Source organism: Triturus cristatus, chromosome 7, assembly GCF_964204655.1.
Source record: "Triturus cristatus chromosome 7, aTriCri1.1, whole genome shotgun sequence".
NCBI lineage: Eukaryota > Metazoa > Chordata > Amphibia > Caudata > Salamandridae > Triturus > Triturus cristatus.
Window position 1 is genome coordinate 982,283,661 of NC_140590.1, and position 22,183 is coordinate 982,305,843.

The following is a 22,183-nucleotide window of genomic DNA, read 5'->3' on the forward strand; positions in this document are numbered from 1 at the left end:
GCAGAAGAAAAGCAACAGAGGTGCTGAAAGAGGCAAGAGTGGTGCAGAAAGAAAGAAAGAAATCAATCAATCAATCCATTTATAGAGCGCGCTACTCACCCGTGAGGGTCTCAAGGCGCTGAGGGGAGGGGGGGTGTAGCTACTGCTCGAATAGCCAGGTCTTGAGGTGTCTCCTGAAGGTGAGATGGTCCTGGGTCAATCGTTGGTGTGCGGGGAGGGAGTTCCATGTTTTGGCTGCCAGGTAGGAGAATGATCTTCCTCCGGTGGTGGTTCTGCAGATTCGTGGGACTGTGGTGAGGGCGAGGTTGGCGGAGCGGAGCTGGCGGGTGGGGGTGTAGAACGAGAGGCGGCTGTTGAGGTATTTGGGGCCTTTGTCGTGGAGTGCTTTGTGTGCGTGGGTGAGGAGCCTGAACGTGATCCTCTTGTTGACGGGGAGCCAGTGCATGTTTCTCAGGTGGGCGGATATGTGGCTGTGGCGGGGGATGTCGAGGATGAGTCGTGCGGAGGCGTTCTGTATGCGCTGTAGTCGTTTCTGAAGTTTGGCTGTGGTTCCTGCGTATAGGGCGTTTCCGTAGTCCAGTCGGCTGGTGACGAGGGCTTGGGTGACGGTCTTTCTGGTTTCGGTGGGGATCCACCGGAAGATTTTTCAGAGCAGCGCAGGGTGTTGAAGCAAGAAGATGAGATGGCGTTGACTTGCTTGTTCATCGTGAGGGAGGAGTCCAGGATGAATCCCAGGTTGCGTGCATGGTCCGTGGGTGTAGGTGCGGTGCCCAGCGCTGTGGGCCACCAGGAGTTGTGCCAGGCCGATGGGGATTGTCCGAGGATGAGGACCTCCGTCTTGTCTGAGTTCAGCTTCAGATGACTGAGCTTCATCCATTCTGTGATGTCTTTCATTCCTTCCTGGAGGTTGGTTTTGGCTGTGGCTGGGTCTTTGGTGAGGGAGAGTATCAGTTGGGTGTCGTCGGCGTAGGATATGATGTTGATGTTGTGTTTGCGTGCGATGGCGGCGAGGGGGCTCATGTAGATACTGAAGAGGGTTGGGCTGAGCGAGGAGCCTTGGGGTACGCCGCAGAAGATCTTGGTGGCTTCTGAGCGGAAGGGAGGGAGGTGGACTCTCTGGGTTCTGTCGGAGAGGAATGAGGTAATCCAGTCTAGGGCCTTTCCTTGGATCCCGGTGTGGAAGAGGCGGGTTATTAGGGTGCGATGGCAAACGGTGTCGAAGGCTGCCGAGAGGTCTAGGAGGATGAGAGCGGTTGTTTCTCCGTTGTCCATCAGGGTCCTGATGTCGCCTGTGGCTGCGATGAGGGCGGTCTCGGTGCTGTGGTTGTCTCGAAATCCAGACTGGGATGGGTCGAGCGAGTTGTTTGCCTCGAGGAAAGGAGTCAGCTGTTTGTTGACGGTCTTCTCGATGACTTTAGCCGGGAAGGGAAGAAGAGAGATGGGGCGGAAGTTCTTGAGGTCTTTGGGGTCCGCTGTAGGTTTCTTTAGGAGGGCGTTGATTTCTGCGTGCTTCCAGCTCTCAGGGAAGGTGGCTGACGTGAAGGAGTTGTTTATGACTTTTCAGAGATGGGGTGCGATGATGGTGTGGGCTTTGTTGAAGATATGGTGGGGGCATGGGTCAGAGAGGGAGCCGGAGTGGATGTAGCTCATGACGTTGGTGGTGTCTTTGGTGCTGGTGGGGGTCCAGGCGCTGAGGGTGTTGGTGGGGGTTGTTGGTTTGTTGACTGGAGGCGGAGTCGGGGGGCCCAAAGCTGTCGTGTATATCTATGATCTTTCGGTGCAAGAACGTTGCGAGAGAGTTGCAGAGGTCTTGCGATGGTGTGATGTCGTTGTTGCTGGCGCTGGGGTTGGAGAGCTCTTTGATGATGTTGAAGAGTTCCTTGCTGTTGTGGGTGTTGTTGTCCAGCCGCTCGTTGAACGATGACCTTTTGGTGGTGCGGATCAGCTGGTGGTGCTCGCGAGGGCTGTCATGTTTTCTGATGTCCGTTCTGGGCGCCAGGTTTTTTCGAGGGTGCGGCAGGATTTCTTTGAGTCTTTGAGGGCATCTGTGAACCATGGGGTTTTCCTGTTGCCGGTCTTGCCTGGGTGGTTCTTCAGTGGAGCGAGGTTGTCGGCGCATTTGGTGATCCACTGTGCGAGGTTGTGGGCAGCGTCGTTGATGTCAGCGGTGTCGGTTGGCGGGTTCTGGCTCAATGATGCGAGGAGCTGGTCTGTGGTGATTTTGCTCCAGCATCTGCGGGGGATTTGTTGCGTGCGGTGGTGGGATGTAGTCTTTTTGAAGGTGAATTGGATGCACCTGTGGTCGGTCCAGTGTAGTTTGGTGGAGTGGCTGAAGGAGACGTGGTTGTTGGTAGAGAAGATGGGGTCAAGCGTGTGGCCAGCGAGGTGGGTGGGGGTGTTCCCCAGTTGTTTGAGTCGGAGGTTGGCAAGGTTGTCGAGCAGGGTGGTGGTGTTGTTGTTGTTGTTTTTCTCCAGGTGGAAGTTCATGTCCCCTAGGAGGATGTATTCTGGTGAGGCTAGGGCGAGCGGGGTGACGAATTCGGCGATGGTTTCGCTGAATTGTGTGCATGGGCCCGGGGGTCTGTAGATGAGCGTTCCTCTGAGGGTGGTCTTGGGGTCGGCGTGAATCTGGAAGTGTAGGTGTTCGGTGGCGGGGAGTGTGTCTTCGGCGTTGGTCGTGATGTTGATGGTGTTTTTGTAGATGATGGCGATTCCTCCTCCGGTTTGGTTGATGCGGTGTTTCCGGGTGATCTTGTAGCCGTCCGGGATGGCTATGGCGATGTCGGGGGCCGAGGAAGTGTTCATTCAGGTTTCCGTGAGGAAGGCGACGTCTGGTGCTGTTGTGTCGAGGAGGTCCCAGAGTTCGACGGCGTGCTTGTGGACGGAGCGTGTGTTGAGGAGGATGCACTTTAGGTGGTTTTTGTTGATGTTAGGTCCGGCGGGTGGTCTGCAGGTTCGGAGGCAGGTGAGTTTGCAGGCTTGACAGGTGAAGTGTCCGTGTGTTCGCTTCGGGGTGGCTTGGTAGCAGGCGGGTGGTCGTCCGGTGTTAAGTGCGTTGAGGGCGGCGGTGTCGTATCTCAGTCGAGGTCTAAGTCGAGGTCCTTGGCTCTGTCGGGGGTCAGGGGTTCTGGTGCTGGGTGCGGTCCAGGCGCGGAGTGGTGCAGACTAGGCCTGGGCGGTAAATTCCATTCCGTTTGCGGAATTTGGGTAATTTCGCGTTCCGCGGAGAACGCGAAATTGCCCAAAAATCTGCGTTCCGCGACTTCGCGAAATTTTTTGCTTGTTCGCGTTCTCAATATGCGTGTTCGCGAGATATTTCACCCCGAGCATGCAAACAGCGATCGCGAACAGGAAAAAAGTATCGCGAACAAGCAATTCCGCGTGTTCGCGGAATTTCTGCGTGTTCGCGGAGATTTTTTACCGTTTCGCGGAGATTTGCGTAACGCGATTATGCAAATTCCGCCCACCCCTAGTGCAGACGGGCTTGCCTTAGGTGCGCCTTCGGCGTGCCAGCGGTGCGCCCGCTGCGCACGTCCGCAGCGCGGCCTCCATATGAGGGGCTGTGGGAGGGAGGAGCAGCTGGGAGGTGGGAGCGGGGTGGCGAATGGGAACAGCTGGGGGCGGGGCCGCAGGGGCGCAGCGGCGGGAAAATGGCACAGAGGGAGGTGGGGGAGGGAAAGGACACAGAAAGCAAAAATGAGGGAAGGGGCACAGGGTACAAAAAGCAAAAACGAGGGAAGGGGGCACAGGGGCACAGAGAGCAAAAACGAGGGAAGGGGGCACAGGGGCACAGAGAGCAAAATGAGGGAAGGGGGGACAAGGGCACAACACAGCAGTACAGTGAAATGTGAAATGCAACGAGAGGACAGGCTACACGTGAGATGGCAAGGACTCACGCAACAACAGGCAGCGGGAGCAGGCTACAGCGTCACCGGGGGGTCCGTGTGGCGGCTGGGGGGGTGACCTACCTGGGGACGAGAAAAGGGAAGAGATATGTAGAAAGGCAAGAGAGTTGCACAAAGAGGGAAGAGGGGTGAAGAAAGAGGCAGGAGGGGTGCAGAAAGAAGCAACAGAGGTGCTGAAAGAGGCAAGAGAGGTGCAGAAAGAAGCAAGTGAAGTGCAGAAAGAGACAAGTAAGGTACAGAAAGAAGCAAGAGCAGTGCAGAAAGAACCAACAGAGGTGCAAAAAGAGGCAAGAAGGGTGCAGAAAAAGGTAAGAGGGGTGCACAAAGAGGCAAGGGAGGTACAGAAAGAGCCAGGAGAGGTACAGAAAGAAGTAACCGAGGTGCTGAAAGAGGTCCAAAGGGTGCAGAAAGAGCAAGAGAAGTACAGAAAGAGGCAACAGAGGTACAAAAAGAGGCAAAAGAGGTACACAACAAAAAAGGTGCAGAAAGAGAGAACAGGGGTGCAGATAGAGGCAAGAGAGGTACAGAAAGGGAAAAGAGGGTTGCAGAAAGAGGCAAGAGATCTACGGTAAAAAGGAACAGAGGTGCTGAAAGAGGCGCGTGAGGTGCAGAAAGGGGCATGATATCTGCCAAAAAAAGCAACAGACGTGCAGAAAGAGGTAGAAGGGATGCAGGAAGAGGCAGGAAATGTTCAGAAAGAGGCAAGTGAGATGCAGAAACAGGCAAGAAAGGTACAGAAATAGGGAAGACGAGTGCAGAAAGAGACAACAGGGGTGCAGAAAGAAACAGGACAGGTGCAGAAAGAAGCATGGAAAGTGCAGAAAGAAGCAACAGGGGTGCAGAAAGAGGAAAGAGAATTGCAGAAAGAAGCACCAGAGGTGCAGAAGGAGGCAAGAGAACTGCAGAAAGAGGCAAGAGAGATGCAGAAACAGGCAAAAGAGGTATAGATAGAGGGAACAGAGGTGCAGACAGAGGTGCAGAAACAGGTAAAAGGGATGCAGAAAGAGGCAAGAGGGGTGCTGCCATTTACAAGAGAGGTGCAGAAAGAAGCAAGAATAGTGCAAAAGAACCAACAGAGGTGCAAAAAGAGGCAAGTGAGGTACAGAAGGAGGCAAGAGAACTGCGAAAAGAGGCAAGAGAGTTGCAGAAACAAGCAAAAGGGGTGCAGAAAGAGGGAACAGGTGGGCAGACTGAGGCAAGAGAGCTGCAAAAAGAGGGTAGAGGGGTACAGCAAAAGGCAAGAGGGATGCAGAAATTTGGAACAGAGGTGCAGGAAGAAGCCAAAGCAGTGCAAAAAGAACCAACAGAGGTGCAGGAAGAGGCAAGAAGGGTACAGAAAGAGGCAAGAGAAGTACAGAACAAAGCAAAAGAGGTGCGGAAAGAACTAACAAGTGGAAAACAAGGCAAGAGGGGTGCAGAAAGGGGTAGGAGAGGTGCACAAAGAGGCAAGAGGGGTACAGAAAGAGGCAGGAGGGGTGCAGAAAGAGGAAGAGAATTGCAGAAAGAAGCAACAGAGGTGCTGAAAGAGGCACAAAGGGTGCAGAAAGAGACAAAACAGATGAAGAATGAAGGATCAGAGGTATCAGAAAGAGGCAAGAGTGGTGCAGAAAGAAGGAAGAGAGGTATAGAAAGAGACAAGAGAGTTGCACAAAGAGAGAAGAGGGGAGCAGAAACAGGCAAAATCGGTAAAGAAAGAAGCAAGTGAGGTGCAGAAAAAGTCAAGAGAGGTACAGAAAGAAGCAAGAGAGTTATAGAAAGAGGCAAGTGGAGTGCAGAAGGAAGCAAGAGAAGTACAGAAAGAGGCAACAGAGGTACAAAAAGAGGCAAAAGAGGTACAAAACAAAAAAGGTGCAGAAAGAGAGAACAGGGGTGCAGATAGAGGCAAGAGAGGTACAGAAAGGGAAAAGAGGGTTGCAGAAAGAGGCAAGAGATCTACAGAAAAAAGGAACAGAGGTGCTGAAAGAGGCGCGTGAGGTGCAGAAAGGGGCATGATATCTGCCGAAAAAAGCAACAGACGTGCAGAAAGAGGTAGAAGGGATGCAGGAAGAGGCAGGAAATGTTCAGAAAGAGGCAAGTGAGATGCAGAAACAGGCAAGAAAGGTACAGAAATAGGGAAGACGAGTGCAGAAAGAGACAACAGGGGTGCAGAAAGAAGCAGGACAGGTGCAGAAAGAAGCATGGAAAGTGCAGAATGAAGCAACAGGGGTGCCGAAAGAGGAAAGAGAATTGCAGAAAGAAGCACCAGAGGTGCAGAAGGAGGCAAGAGAACTGCAGAAAGAGGCAAGAGAGATGCAGAAACAGGCAAAAGAGGTATAGAAAGAGGGAACAGAGGTGCAGACAGAGGTGCAGAAACAGGTAAAAGGGATGCAGAAAGAGGCAAGAGGGGTGCTGCCATTTACAAGAGAGGTGCAGAAAGAAGCAAGAATAGTGCAAAAGAACCAACAGCGGTGCAAAAAGAGGCAAGTGAGGTACAGAAGGAGGCAAGAGAACTGCGAAAAGAGGCAAGAGAGTTGCAGAAACAAGCAAAAGGGGTGCAGAAAGAGGGAACAGGTGGGCAGACTGAGGCAAGAGAGCTGCAAAAAGAGGGTAGAGGGGTACAGAAAAAGGCAAGAGGGATGCAGAAATTTGGAACAGAGGTGCAGGAAGAAGCCAAAGCAGTGCAAAAAGAACCAACAGAGGTGCAGGAAGAGGCAAGAAGGGTACAGAAAGAGGCAAGAGAAGTACAGAACAAAGCAAAAGAGGTGCGGAAAGAACTAACAAGTGGAAAACAAGGCAAGAGGGGTGCAGAAAGGGGTAGGAGAGGTGCACAAAGAGGCAAGAGGGGTACAGAAAGAGGCAGGAAGGTTGCAGAAAGAGGAAGAGAATTGCAGAAAGAAGCAACAGAGGTGCTGAAAGAGGCACAAAGGGTGCAGAAAGAGACAAAACAGATGAAGAATGAAGGATCAGAGGTATCAGAAAGAGGCAAGAGTGGTGCAGAAAGAAGGAAGAGAGGTATAGAAAGAGACAAGAGAGTTGCACAAAGAGAGAAGAGGGGAGCAGAAACAGGCAAAATCGGTAAAGAAAGAAGCAAGTGAGGTGCAGAAAAAGTCAAGAGAGGTACAGAAAGAAGCAAGAGAGTTATAGAAAGAGGCAAGTGGAGTGCAGAAGGAAGCAAGAGAAGTACAGAAAGAGGCAACAGAGGTACAAAAAGAGGCAAAAGAGGTACAAAACAAAAAAGGTGCAGAAAGAGAGAACAGGGGTGCAGATAGAGGCAAGAGAGGTACAGAAAGGGAAAAGAGGGTTGCAGAAAGAGGCAAGAGATCTACAGTAAAAAGGAACAGAGGTGCTGAAAGAGGCGCGTGAGGTGCAGAAAGGGGCATGATATCTGCCAAAAAAAGCAACAGACGTGCAGAAAGAGGTAGAAGGGATGCAGGAAGAGGCAGGAAATGTTCAGAAAGAGGCAAGTGAGATGCAGAAACAGGCAAGAAAGGTACAGAAATAGGGAAGACGAGTGCAGAAAGAGACAACAGGGGTGCAGAAAGAAGCAGGACAGGTGCAGAAAGAAGCATGGAAAGTGCAGAATGAAGCAACAGGGGTTCATAAAGAGGAAAGAGAATTGCAGAAAGAAGCACCAGAGGTGCAGAAGGAGGCAAGAGAACTGCAGAAAGAGGCAAGAGAGATGCAGAAACAGGCAAAAGAGGTATAGAAAGAGGGAACAGAGGTGCAGACAGAGGTGCAGAAACAGGTAAAAGGGATGCAGAAAGAGGCAAGAGGGGTGCTGCCATTTACAAGAGAGGTGCAGAAAGAAGCAAGAATAGTGCAAAAGAACCAACAGAGGTGCAAAAAGAGGCAAGTGAGGTACAGAAGGAGGCAAGAGAACTGCGAAAAGAGGCAAGAGAGTTGCAGAAACAAGCAAAAGGGGTGCAGAAAGAGGGAACAGGTGGGCAGACTGAGGCAAGAGAGCTGCAAAAAGAGGGTAGAGGGGTACAGAAAAAGGCAAGAGGGATGCAGAAATTTGGAACAGAGGTGCAGGAAGAAGCCAAAGCAGTGCAAAAAGAACCAACAGAGGTGCAGGAAGAGGCAAGAAGGGTACAGAAAGAGGCAAGTGAAGTACAGAACAAAGCAAAAGAGGTGCGGAAAGAACTAACAAGTGGAAAACAAGGCAAGAGGGGTGCAGAAAGGGGTAGGAGAGGTGCACAAAGAGGCAAGAGGGGTACAGAAAGAGGCAGGAAGGTTGCAGAAAGAGGAAGAGAATTGCAGAAAGAAGCAACAGAGGTGCTGAAAGAGGCACAAAGGGTGCAGAAAGAGACAAAACAGTTGAAGAATGAAGGATCAGAGGTATCAGAAAGAGGCAAGAGTGGTGCAGAAAGAAGGAAGAGAGGTATAGAAAGAGACAAGAGAGTTGCACAAAGAGAGAAGAGGGGAGCAGAAACAGGCAAAATCGGTAAAGAAAGAAGCAAGTGAGGTGCAGAAAAAGTCAAGAGAGGTACAGAAAGAAGCAAGAGAGTTATAGAAAGAGGCAAGTGGAGTGCAGAAGGAAGCAAGAGAACTGCAGAAAGAGGAAACAGAGGTGCAGAAAGAGGCAAGTGAGGTGCAGAATGAAGCAAGATAAGTGCAGAAAGAAGCAACAGAAGTGCAGAAAGAGGGAAGAGGGGAGGAGGGAGAGGCAAGAGGGGTGCAGAAAGAAGCAAAACAGTTGCAGAAAAAAACAAAAGAATTGCAGAAATATAGAACAGAGATGCAGAAAGTGGGAAAAAGGGTGCAAAAAGACGTGAGAGGGGTACAGAAAAAGGCAAGAGAGGTGCAGAAAGAGGGAGGAAGGAAATGAGGTATAGAAAGAGGCAACAGATGTACAGAAAGAGGGAAGAGCGGTGCAAAAAATAGAAGAGATTTACAGAAAGCGGCAAGAGAAGTGCAGAAAAAGAAAGAAATGTGCAGAAAGAAGCAACAGAAATGCAGAAAGAGGCAAGAGAGGCGCAAAGGAAGCAAGAGTGGCTTGCACACCATTAGTACCAATTTAACACCCACATTTAGCAATAAGTAACAGGTGACCATTCTAGGTTTGCAAAGGGCCTTCCACCACGCTGTAACACTTGTTGCTGCATTTTTGGTAACGTGTGAGCCGTTTGAGCTAGAAACAAGGCATTTTTTGTTCAAATCTGCAGATTAGGGAGCAGATGATGAATTATGTGGCAAATGTAGAAAATGTATAATTGTGCGAAAGTCAGTACAGCCAAACAGTCACATAATTCCAGTGGCCCTGCTCATACCTCTGACTAGGTCCACAAGTGTTCCTCATTGATTCCTTTTTTTGTCTCACTGAGTTCATAGTTGAGCTTCTATGGAAACAGGGAAGACTAAACCTGACATTACCACTCCACAACACAGACTACCATACCACATAATTACTCTCCATAACACATAATTCCACTCTACATAATTACTATACACTAAATACCACATACTTTCTATCCAGATAATTTCCCTGCACAACCTACCACATAATTCCACTAAACACAACGTACAGGATACCCGTTGGGTGGCAGCTGCGCTATAAAAGTCTGAATATATATACATATATATATATAGACATATATATATATCTATATATGAATTACCTACTGGCGGTATATATATATATACATATATATATATATATATATATATATATATATATATATATATATATATATATATATATATAATCTACTGGCGGTCGCCAGTAGATAGTTATAGTTAGGACCGAGTTCCCATAGGAAATCTGTAAATTCTATTTTAAATAACTTTGGCGCCGGTTGACGAATCCTCGCGAAAGTTTCAAGACTAATGGGGCGCTCAGCTCAGCTCCTACCCTGAAAGTCTCGGGGTGATTCATCAAGCGGGGGCTGAGAAAAAAGGGGGGTCCCAAAACGCGTTTTCCCCATGCATTTTTCCACAGGACCTTTAGGCGAAGGTACAGCCCGAACGGCTGAACAGAATTACTTGAAATTTGGCAAAGAGGTAGTCCTCAGGTCAGGCATGTGCCTTTTGCATATATGGTGTCAATCTGTTCAGTAGTTCCTGAGAAAATTGCAGTTAAAAGTACATAAATATCTATCTGCGTGCACCGTGCGCGCACGGTGCGCGCACGGTGCTGTGCGCGAGCGTAATTCTGATTGGTGGTTAGATGTCAGTCAACATTCGAATCGGTCGAAATCAGGAAGTGTCGGATGCCATTTTGTGTGTGGCAGTGAAAAAGAAAGGTGGAGAACGTGAAAAGGGGGCAGGGTAGAGAGTTCCTGACCCCCTAGCCTTTGTCAGGGGGTCCCTGAAGGACCCCGAAGGGTGAAAAAAACATTTTATTTTTTTTCAAAAAATCGCGGGGTGCACGCACGGTGCGCGCACGGTGAAAAACCCTTAAAAAAAAAAATAACATTTTAAACTGTTTATAAGTTTATAGAAGATATTAACTATGCTGTTCAACTTTATCCAAATTCAAAATAAAAGAGCTGAGCCATTCCATATTAAAGGATACAGTCAATCTATAACTATATACATAGGTAGTTTATTGTAAAATAAATATATAAACAATATAATAATACATACATAAATTAGCATTTAAAAAACCTTACAAATTCACTAAAAAAAACATAGGTTTCACACACGTTATAGTTAGGAATTAGCATTTAAAAAACCTTGCAAATCCACTGAAAAAACCATAGGTTTCACACATGTTATAGTTAGCTGGACATTTCACTCATAAAAAACCATTGAAATTCCCCCGTTATAGTTAGTTCAGCTAACTATAACTCGCGCGACCGCAATCCACTGCTGATGACGTCGCATATTACATCACTCATGACATGGTCAGTGACATCACTCATGACATCACTCATGACATCTCAAATGACATCACTGATGACATCATCCAGTGAATATGTGTCTTTCTGAAAGATTTTTTTTTTTTATATATATGTATAGCTAAAGGTTAATGGAAGAATAAATGGGTAAATAAGTGTCTAAATGGATGGTTTTTTTTGTAAAATTAATTGTATAACTGACTTATTAACAGTATCTTAGTGAATACAGTGATGTAATATGCGACGTCATCAGCAGTGGATTGCGGTCGCGCGAGTTATAGTTAGCTGAACTAACTATAGCGGGGGAATTTCAATGTTTATTTACGAGTGAAATGTCCAGCTAACTATAACATGTGTGAAACCTATGGTTTTTTCAGTGAATATATATATATATTATACATATGTATATAGAGATGTATGTTTACGCAGGACTAGTCCTTAGATTTGTTTAAACATGCTTTATAATATAAATATATATATACACACACACACACACACACACACACACACACACACACATATATATATTTTTGTAAATGCTGCGGAGTCCCTAAAAGCGGGCAGGACTATTTAGTGCTTATGACTTTGATGAGTATACACTGGAAGAGAATTAAAGATGCAAATTCATGATTCTGGAGTACAAAAGTCTTTCAATCAATAATGGTAATATGATGTTCATTGGAGATTAAGACATGGGTAGGAGAAGTGAACAAACTTAGAGTAAGAAAAACACAGAATAAGAACTCTGCACATTACCTTTGCTATAGATCCTTGCTCATGCTTAGCATTAGGGGCCAGCTTCACTATTTTTTTGGGTGACCTGCAACAAATAAATACCATCTGAACAATCCCATAAAATCATATATTAAACATTGTTTAAATTAAAGCAAACAACTAATATAAATCTGATCAAACCATTCCTGCGAGGAGAAACCTTAAGTCATTTGCTGCCAAACGGCACTTCACTTTCTGAAATTGTAACTTTCAAAAAACTTTGGCCTGAACAAAAATGCATTTTTATCTATAAAGAAACATTCAAGGCTGAAAATGCCTTAATTTATGCTTAGTAGGGATTCACACAAGGAATTCTGGCAAACGTAAATGATTTTACTACTGCAGATTACACTGCCACTTTTTTTTTCAAAGAGGGAAATATTTTTGCCATTCCCACTGTGTGAATTGTGTGCTGCATATAATACAGGTGCAGGAGGAACAGGCAGCCCTAAAAAAAAACTCATGATACGAGTTCATCTGTAAACCTGCAACTGACACAGCTTTTCATGTGTACTATTGTACCTGTTTTATGAAAAGCAAAAAAATGTAAAAATACCTTCAAGCAGAGTCGTAGAAACCAGTCCATACTTTCACACTTTTTCGTGACCCAGGCCTTTTATGTTAGCCTTTTTAGCATCTATTGGAGAAAAGGTTAGGAGGTTTAGATATTCTACAGCCCTGTATGACCAGAACTTTTGGTTTTGACAAGTAGTAAGTAAATTCCTACATGTTCTATTTGGGCCGCAGCAGACAGTAACCTATTGTCACCATTAAACAACACACAACATACATATACATTACAAAAAGGAGATGTTTGGAGCCCTCTTCAGCCAGTAGCTGGTTTGGCGAACCACCGTCATGCACTATTTAAATAGGCTGGCCATTAGAAATTGGTTCAGCCCAGGGCTCTTCAAGGATGTTCATTATATTTTGCAATGTTGTTTGCATTGGTGAGAAACCTAAAAAATAGTTCCACTGAGTCAAGATGTTGACTGTATACGGTGGCCTGTAGCTCCCTTGCTGCTTCCCCTGCCCCCTGACATGCTTCCACTGGTTCCCCTTCTGCACTGCATTCTTATAAAATAAAATCAATTATAATAAGATAATAAAAATGCAATTGTTTCCAGTGGAGAAGTTTTGATTTACTGGCCTCAGGATGCATTTTAATGCGAGGTTGGGAACTACGCCTGTCAGAAGACAAAGAGAATATTACACTGTGCGGCATCCGTTCTCAACCATACTGCAGAGATGCTAGCCACCTTTCCTAGACATTAAGAAAAGCACTGCTGGTATCTGTATAGAGGTGGCCGAGACACTGAAGGCTTGAGACAGACTTGAGTCAGAGCCCAGCTCTGCCTCAGCCAATGTTCTCTAGGAGCATAAGGCAAAAAATAAGCTGAGTATCAGTCTTTTTACATTTGAATGTAGAGTATTTAGCATTCAAAAACAGGATAGTAGTAGACAGCCTCTCTCTCCTCTGCTGCACTGACCTTCAGCATGACAGGCTTTTTACAATACTTGGATACCTTGTTCGATACAGGAAGATACACTGCAGGGTTTTCTTTTGCCTTCTTGTGCAGACAAGGCCTTTCTAGAGCTGCCATGCTAACGTATGTAGCCACTAAAGGGATTTTGTTTTTACATCACAATCATTCGATGTTACGAGGAGGAAGAAAGAAAAGGAGCAAAGAGAAGGGCGAGACACAGAGAAAAGAGAGCGAAAAAGAGAGACGAGGGAGAGAAAATGGAAGGAGAGTGCAAAGAGCAAAAAGAGAGATTGCAACCTCAGCATGAGTCAGAAAGAGGTAGAGTAGAGGATGAGAAAAGAAAAATACCATAACAGAGAGAGGGAGAGGGTGAGACAATGTGAGTGAGGCAGTGAGTGAGAGTGTGTTAGAGTGATAACCTGACAGTGGGAGTGAGAAAGAGTGTTACAGTGAGGGGGTGAGAGAGTGACAAAGTGACAGAGAAAGGGAGAGCTTGAAATTGAGAGAGTGCGCAGAATGTGAGAGAGGGTGTTAGAGTGAAAGAAGGTATGTGAGGGTGAGTGAGAGATGGAAACAAAATGCAAATGATTGAGAATGTAAGAGTGTGAGAAAGTTTGTGTGAGTGTATTAAAGTGTGTGAGTGGGGGAGGGTGTTGAGTAAAAGGCAGTGCTAGAGTATGTCTAGCAGTGGCGTACCGAAAGTTCAAGGGGCCCCCCTGCAATATACACGGAGGAGCCCCTGCTCCAGATTTATTCCGGAGCGCTCAGGCATAAGTACTGTGCTGAGGGGACCCCTGCAGCTCGGGCCCCCTCGCACACCGGGGGATGCGGGGACCTGTGTTACGCCCCTGGTGTCTAGTGGTCATAGTCATACATACTGGAAACCTATTTTTTTTAGGTCGAGTGTAAACAGCTCGAATGTGCTCTCGCAAGACCTGCTGTAATCACTGTACTGAGTGTCATCCCACCTGCAGCTTGCCATTGTTTTACTCCTCCACTACTCTTCTTTCCTGGCTCCTTATAGGCTAGTGCTCCCGACACATAATTTCCGGTCTTTGCCGAGCACCACCGACCAAGTACAGTTCACTTACACTGTTGCTGGTTATGTCTTCCTATAGGGACTGCTTGCTTTTTTCCCTGCTATTGATTCCCCACGGTGCCCGCTTTATCTGCTTTCCGACCGCCATTGCGTGCCACTAACAGCAGTGAAGAGGAGAAGTGCAAAGAGGGGGACTATGTAGGGTATTTGTCAAGAGCAGGCAGAATGTGGCTCTAATGTCAGAAGCTGACAAATATAATTATGTTAATACCGGAGTAGCGACAGGGGTGCCTTGGAAGTGACATAAGCAGGGTGGAAGCAGCAGTATTATTCAAAAGCACTTTTGACTGCGCTCCAATGTACGACTAATTGTTCTTTATTTTGTGACCCTGGTGTATTCGTCTCCAGTTACAATTGTGCTCCTTCCTCAAACACACATTTATGACATTTCTATCGTGGTCGGTGACGGTGCACGCAGCAGTATTAAAATCGCTTTGCTGAGGGCGTCCCCCGCCCACAACGGTGAACCATAACCTCGCCAGACATGTTCTATTTATTGTCCTGCGGTGCCTAATTCGCATGCAGGGCAACTGTGGGTTAAGAGACACTTTACCATGTTGCACTGGGGTTACTGTTCCATGTAACATGACTGGACTGGCCCGGTCTGGTCAGCTGTGCCTGGTGCTGGACTCAAAGTGCCCGCAGAGCAACGGCCGCCAGTTGCTACCTCAAGCCAAGACGTGTTTGGCTTTAAGCTCTTGCAGAAGTAACCAGGCGTGCCTCAGTGAATAGCCAAACGGTTGTACGTTAGCATGCTAGTTAAAGAAACAAGTCCTGTATTTGCTGTAGGTTCTAACATATTCATTTATTTATTTGTTTCTATATGTCAAAAGCCGCAAGAAACGTATTACATGGCAACGAAGTGTGTAAGATAAAACAGAACACATCACTGTATACATAGAAACAAATAAGAAAAATAATCTGCTATTTAAAATTGAGAAGAAATGCCCCAGCTCATTAAAATACGCGGCCCCAATTTCTCTAAATAAAACATTATTTATACATTTTTTTGATTGTGCTGTGCAGGAAAAATTCTAGAGGTGAACTCCATGATCTTAATGCTTTTTGTTTTTCTAATACAAAAGTTTAATAACCTACAGCACAGATATTAACAGAACACGTTTCTGTTGCTTCAGGCATATATAACAACGATTATGTATGCTGCTTGGGTGTTTATAACGTTTTTTCTGCTATTCCCATTTGGCTTCTGCCTCTGCTAAAAAAACATCAACTCTTTTTCGTGTTATGTTTGCCCCACAGGTGCCGCGCTTTATGTTTGAGCACGGTGCTCGCTTTTATATGTTTTGTTGGTAGCACCAAGAAGAACACAAGCTATTGTCACACTCACAGTACTCACTGTACACAAAAGCACAAGCACTCTCTACACACAGGACGGTCATTCACTGTACACAGAGGTGCAGGTTGTTCCAAAAGCAAATATACACAGCCTCTCACTGTACATTAACATAGTCACTCACGGCACGCAGATATAGGCACAGAAATGTTAGCCATGGGCACACACACAGGCACAGTCCCTTGGTGTTCACAGAAATAAATACAGGCACAAACTGGGTTCCCTTGTGTTCGCTTTTGTTTCTTCTTTCATATCTGCAGTTTCTCCTCGCCATTCAGGTCTTTTCATACTGCTGTTATTTTCCATCGACTCCACTATCATACCACCGTCTTTACTAGCGATCCTCATATATGTATTTTCCCTTCGTTGCTTCATTTCGTCTCCAGTGCGTTGTTGCTCTCTTCTGTTCTTTTTTCTCAGTCTAACACCCTTTCCTTTTATTTCTTACTCTATCTCAGATCTTGTAACTCCCCCCTTTTTATCCTAGATACGTTGCCATTGGCCTCTGTCTAATCATGAGTTCCACCTACCTAATATTCACCTGTGCACATCATTTACATGCCAACCCTTTGGCCACAGAACCATGACGGTGTATGTCCTTATGTTCTAAAAAGTTCACCACAACTCTGCACAACTCATTCTTGAGAAAAAAATATATATATACCCCCTCAGATCTCAGACTTATTATATCCACCTCCACAACTCAGGAGCTCCTGCTACACTTCCCAGTTCCAAGAAGGCCCTTCGTGCACCACCAGTTAATAGCATGAACAAGCATTTGTACTGCAATAGGCCTCGCATTACTGAAAGTTTGAGTTATTGGCATTGGTAATAATAATGCAACACCAATAGCTCAAACTTTCAGTAATGCAAGACCTATTGCATTGCAATTGCTTGTTTTGAGTGGTTCTCCTTGTGATTGGACTCTTAGAGCCAGGCCAGACTGACTCACCTTTTACCATGAATACTCAGATTTGCCCTCCTCTTCATCCATGAATATAGTTCAACTAAATTGCCATAAACATAAACGAACCTGCTCGATGGATCATGCTGAAACTTTTCAGGAAGGAGCTAAGTTCAAGAACTTTAAAAAAAAAAGTTTTCTGAAGGGTCTACAAATGGCACCAAAATCACTCCTCCTATGGAAACTCGGAGGCAGACCAGAAGGAGTGGCTGGAAGAGGAAGAGGAAGGGGCAAAACCACCCGGAACAAGAGAGGCGCAAGATGGTAAACAAAGATGACAACCTTACCATCATTAATCTAACATCCAAACAACTAACAAAGACAGAGGAGTCTGTATTGAAATTGGGACTATCCTTCTGTCCACAAACGAACTTCGAATTCACACAAATGAGGATTGATCTATTTAAATTCATTAGGAAGCTCAAGCTACACAAATTCTTCAAAACAAAACCAACGAACAAAGAAGCCAGATTAATCAAAGGTAATGCTAAAGAAACTGACTTATTAACGGTGGACGATCTCACTACATTGGAACTGTTAGAAGAACTACGACAAGGACAGGAATTGACTACAGAAGACAACGAATTTACAACAACACAAAGAGCCAGGAACTTAGGGATTGATCAGGAGGCACCACGTAGTAACTTTAAACCGATTTCACAATTTAACCTCAAATGCCTCAAGATGCAATTGATGTTTTCTCTGAATCGGTGATAAAGGATCTCATCCAATTACGAGAGAAAGAAAATCATAGAACTATAAAACGCAATCTGACCAAAGCCCAAGAGGAAGCCTTAAGAGAACTACAAAAGGATCCGGCGGTAGTATATAAACCCTCCGACAAAGGGGGTAATATTGTCCTGATACCGAGGGAACAATATGTGAGGGAAGCCCTACGTCAATTAACTGACCAACAAAATTACGAATTAACAACTAAGAAGAGATATGAGGAGAGCATTAATGAATACCATCAAATGATTAAAAAATGGGAGGACAAACTGATGTTAACTATGGAGGAGTTTCTCTTTCTGAGAACGATCAATCCCATAATTCCGACATACTATTATCTGCCCAAGGTTCACAAGGACAAAGTAAATCCACCTGGCAGACCCATAGCTTCATCATTGGGCAGTCTAACAGAACAATTGTCTGTCTTTGTGGACCATTTTTTATTTCAATTTGTTCTACAGTTATCCTCTTATATAAGAGATACTAAAGATTTCATTTCATGCATTGAAAATGTAAGATGGGAGTCATCATTTGTTCTTATAACATTGGATATCACAGGACTATATACATGCATAGACCACAAACAGGGACTGGAGGCGGTGGAATATTTCCTGAACAAAAGGGCGATCAAACTACTAGAACACAGTAAGATGCTAATTGAGCTCATACGGTTTTGCCTATATAACAACATATTTCTTTTTCAAGGTGACCTCTACAGGCAGGTATCGGGGACCGCGATGGGCACCTGCTTCGCCCCCAGCTACGCAAACTTGTTCGTGGGCTGGTGGGAGGAGCAGGTAGTCCGGTCCCCCACGAATGCCGCATGGACAGCCAATATAGTGACCTGGCACAGGTACATTGACGACCTTTTTATAGTCTGGAGAGGGTCTGCCAATAGTGCCAAAGACTATATAGTCCATCTTAACAACAACAATCTTAATCTACACTTCACAGGCGAGATTAGTTCGGTGGCAGTGAACTATCTCGACCTGGAAGTGAGGATCCAAGAGAACAGGATTACTACGGCTCTCTACCGAAAGCCGACTGCAGGCAATAGTACATTACATGCAACTAGTGGCCATCCAGAAAAACTGAAGAGAAGCATCCCATATGGAGAACTCTTGCGTTTGAAACGCAACTGCTCAAGGGAATGCGATTACTTAAATGCAGCCAAAGAGAGCCTTGACAGATTTGCAGCCAGAGGCTATGACTCAAAGTTACTAGACAACACCCTAGAAAAGGTCAATAAGATACCGAGAGAGAAACTGATGGAGGTTAACATAAAGGAAGGAAAGAAAGAAGAGGGCAAATTCCGTATGATTACGACCTTTTCTGAGGATGCAGATTCCTTAAGACGCATTTTCAGAAAAAATTGGCACATTTTGAAAACTGATCAGATTATTGGGAAAGATATTCCGCCTGTCCCATTAATGACTTTTAGAAAGGCAAGATCACTAAAAGACAAGTTGGTTCATAGCCATCTAGAAAATCCCACAGCTAAACAAGGGGCATTTGGTGAACTAAGGGGATTTTTCCTGCGTGGGAAATGCAAAGCCTGTGCATTTAGTAAAATAATCCTTAATTATGAGATTAAAGGTATGAAAGAAAGACAAACCATCAAAAAATTCATCACATGTCAAACTACACATGTAGTTTACTGTCTGATGTGTCCCTGTAAGCTAAGATACATTGGGAGCACTATACACAGTGTCAAAATTAGGATTCTAGAGCACATGCGTGCTATAACAAACAGGGACATGAGTTACCCAGTGGCGAGACATTTTGCCATCAAACACCAAAGCAACAGGAACCTACTTCAATTTTTTGGGCTGGATCATGTGCCTCTCCACACTAGAGGAGGGGACAGGGTACTCAAATTGAGGAGATTAGAGTCGAGATTTATCATTGATCTACAAACAAAAAGCCCGAAAGGTCTGAACAGCAATGAAGAGTTAACGGTGCACCTGGGGATCTAGGTGATAAATCAGAAGAAAATGATAGACAATACTGTATATACCTCTTAATATAAAATACACACACTCTGGGGGTTTTAGCCAATACACGGCAAGATGAAAGAAAGCGAGGAGGAACAGGGTGGTTCAATGGAACCACTAATGCCGATCCACGGCGAGATATTAATTTCATTAGGATTTATCTAATGATGAATTACACTTGATAAAGAATGAATTATGTTGAAAACACTGTTGTAAATATTGTATATAAAACTTTATTAACAATCAAGTGCTAATACGATATATGCATATTGAAAGATGGCGCCCATACAAACTATGTGGCAGCAGTCCTTCCTTGCTTTCCAGTGCCCGAAATGGTGAATGTGATGTATTTTTTGTATATAAAATGGCGCCGCGCTGTATCTGTCATATAACACACTGACGAAGGGAAGACCCGAAACGCGTTTGTGAAGCGCTAAATAAAACTGGTTACCAACCTAACCCGCGAGTGCAGCTATCTTTTTCCCGGACGGGAGAGGGGAAAAACCATGGAGCGAGATATTAGACACGGAGCACCACCGTGCGAGCAGCACCCGCCAGCGAGTGATCCGTTTTGAAAGGTGCATTGGAGCAGGCATATATATATATATATATATGTATATATATATATATATATATATATATATATATATATATATATATATATATATATATATACATTCACTGAAAAAACCATAGGTTTCAGGAGTGTTATAGTTAGCTGGACAGGGTTGTTGTCGGCAACATTGCTGTAAAATAAATGAGAATAATTTAATTGCAAAACCCGTGAGTGCGTGTGGAATATTTCCAAAAGGAATACTGCTGCACTTTAATGACGGCTGGGCTCGGCCGTGTTCACAGCGCACCATCCTAGAGCGCCGTTGTTTAGGAAAGTGAGCCGGTTGGAGGACATTATATATATATATATATAATATACATTCACTGAAAAAAACATAGGTTTCAGGAGAGTTATAGTTAGCTGGACATTTCACTCGTACAAAACCATTGAAATGTGATCAAGGGCTGCTGAGCCCGAAACGCGTCATGGCAGCATTTGCACTGAAATAAAAAATAGCACCAATGAATAGGTGTCCGTTTCCTGCTTGAAAGTTTGCGCAAACAGAAGCTTTCAGAAAGTTGGAAATGTACTTATTACCTACTGGCGGTCGCCAGTAGGTAGTTATAGTTAGGACCTATTTTCCATAGGAAATCCGCAACATTCTATTCCCAATAAGTCTGGCGCCGGTTGACGAATCCTTGCGAAATTTTCCAAACTTTTGGCCAGCTCTGCTCCGCTTCTACCCTGAAAGTTTTGTGGTGATTTGTCAAGCAGGGGCCGAGAAAAAAGGGGGGTCCCAAAACGCGTTTTCCCCATGCAATTTCCCATAGGATCTGTTGTCGCAGCTACAGCCCAAACCGCTGAACGGAATGACACCAAATTTGGCAAAGAGGTAGTCCTCAGTTCAGACTTGTGCCTTTTGCATAAATGGTGTGAATCCGTTCAGTAGTTCCTGAGAAAATTAGAGTTAAAAGTACATAAATATCTGTGGCCGCGGAGGATCAGCGGACCGTACATGCACCGTACTCGCACCCTCCCCGAACCGAACACGCACCCTCCCAATCGAGCACTGAATACTAATTGGCTGTCGCGTGTCTCTCTACATTCGAAACCAGGAACTGTTGGCGGCCATTTTCTGCCTCGGTAGAAGCGAGGCTGAAGAAGCAAAGGGAATAAGTGTGTAAAACATATAAAGGGGGCAGAGTGGAAATACTCTGACCCTCTAGAGGTGCTTAGGGGGTCCCAGAAGGACCCCCTGGGGCCCCCCTTTTTTTTTTTTTTAAAAGGCGAAATGCGCGCACAGTGCGCGCATCCTATCGCATTGGGTACGCGGATCCACGGAATATTTTTAAAAAAGACAAGAAATCATTGGTTGTATGACTACTTTGTACACTGAAAGGTAGGGTGTATATTTCTGTTTTTTAAAGGTATGATTCTTATTGGTTAACAAAAACAGATTGCAAGGAACATTATATATGATTAGCTGATATGTTGAAAAGTGAAGCACACTTCCTCTCTTGTGTAGGAACATTGTGTGCTGAACTTCTGACCTGTGTGCTTAGTGCAGTGTTCCATGACCTGTTTCTATGGTAACAGGCAGAAGGCAGATTGGGGGAAGGGTTGAAATGTCTTTCAGTTGGAAAGGGTTGAAATGTTTAACCAATAGAAATGTGTGTTTGCTTTTGAGTTTATGTGTGAAGGATTGTGATTTGATGTTTACATTTATATGTGTGGAAAATGAAAGGGAAACTTTTCCATTCTTTGTTTTTGCTGAGAGGTGCACAGTGCAGAGATTCTGTAAAAGAAAATATGGTGAGTGACTGATATACTTCTTAATCTACAAAAGAACTTGAAACATGAGTTATTTAATTGTGAGGGGATGTATGTAGACTATTTTATTCAGACTAATGTATTTCTCCTGCTAAAGTGTAGGGAGTACTTTTTTCTCTACAATCTTATTGACAATGTGTGTGCATGTAGAAACCATTCTGTGATAAGCATTTGTGTTTTTCATGTGTTTCCAGACAGATAACTGTGCTGTTTTTATATTTTGGTAGAATTAGAAACCAGTCATTGTTTATGAATTTGTGAAATGAGTTATGTTATGTTTCTATACTAAAATGTAGTACTACTTCTAGATGAAGAAATGTGTTTTGGTATAGTGCAAGGGATAGTGTTGTTTGTCTAGAATCACACAGTGAGTCTGTGTGCATTTGGGAACCACTGTGAGAGAAGCATTTGGTAACATTGTGTATTTGCTGACAGATAACTGTTTTAACCTGTCATGTTGTGAAATTTTAGTAGCATTAGAAGACAGTTATGGCTTATGATTTGATTAAATGAGTCAGGCTTTGACAGAAAAGTGCAGTCCTGAAATATGTAGATTGTGTGCAGTTCCCTTACCACTTGCACTGTAGTGAATGTGTTTTGGTAAACTCCTAGGGATAGTGGTGCTTGTCTAGAATCACAGTGTGAGTTAGTGTGTATTTGGGATCAGTGTGAG

At 44.9% G+C, this 22,183-nt stretch overlaps 1 protein-coding gene across 1 annotated transcript in view; it reads right to left on the bottom strand.

Annotated features, from left to right (window-relative positions):
- The window catches only part of LOC146810955 (uncharacterized), a 435,109-nt gene that overhangs the window by 127,175 nt on the left and 285,751 nt on the right, over positions 1-22,183 (bottom strand). The window contains exon 2 of the mRNA XM_085615019.1: positions 11,480-11,543. Coding sequence (XP_085471145.1) covers positions 11,480-11,543 — 64 coding nt within the window. The remainder of the gene's footprint in view (positions 1-11,479; positions 11,544-22,183) is intronic.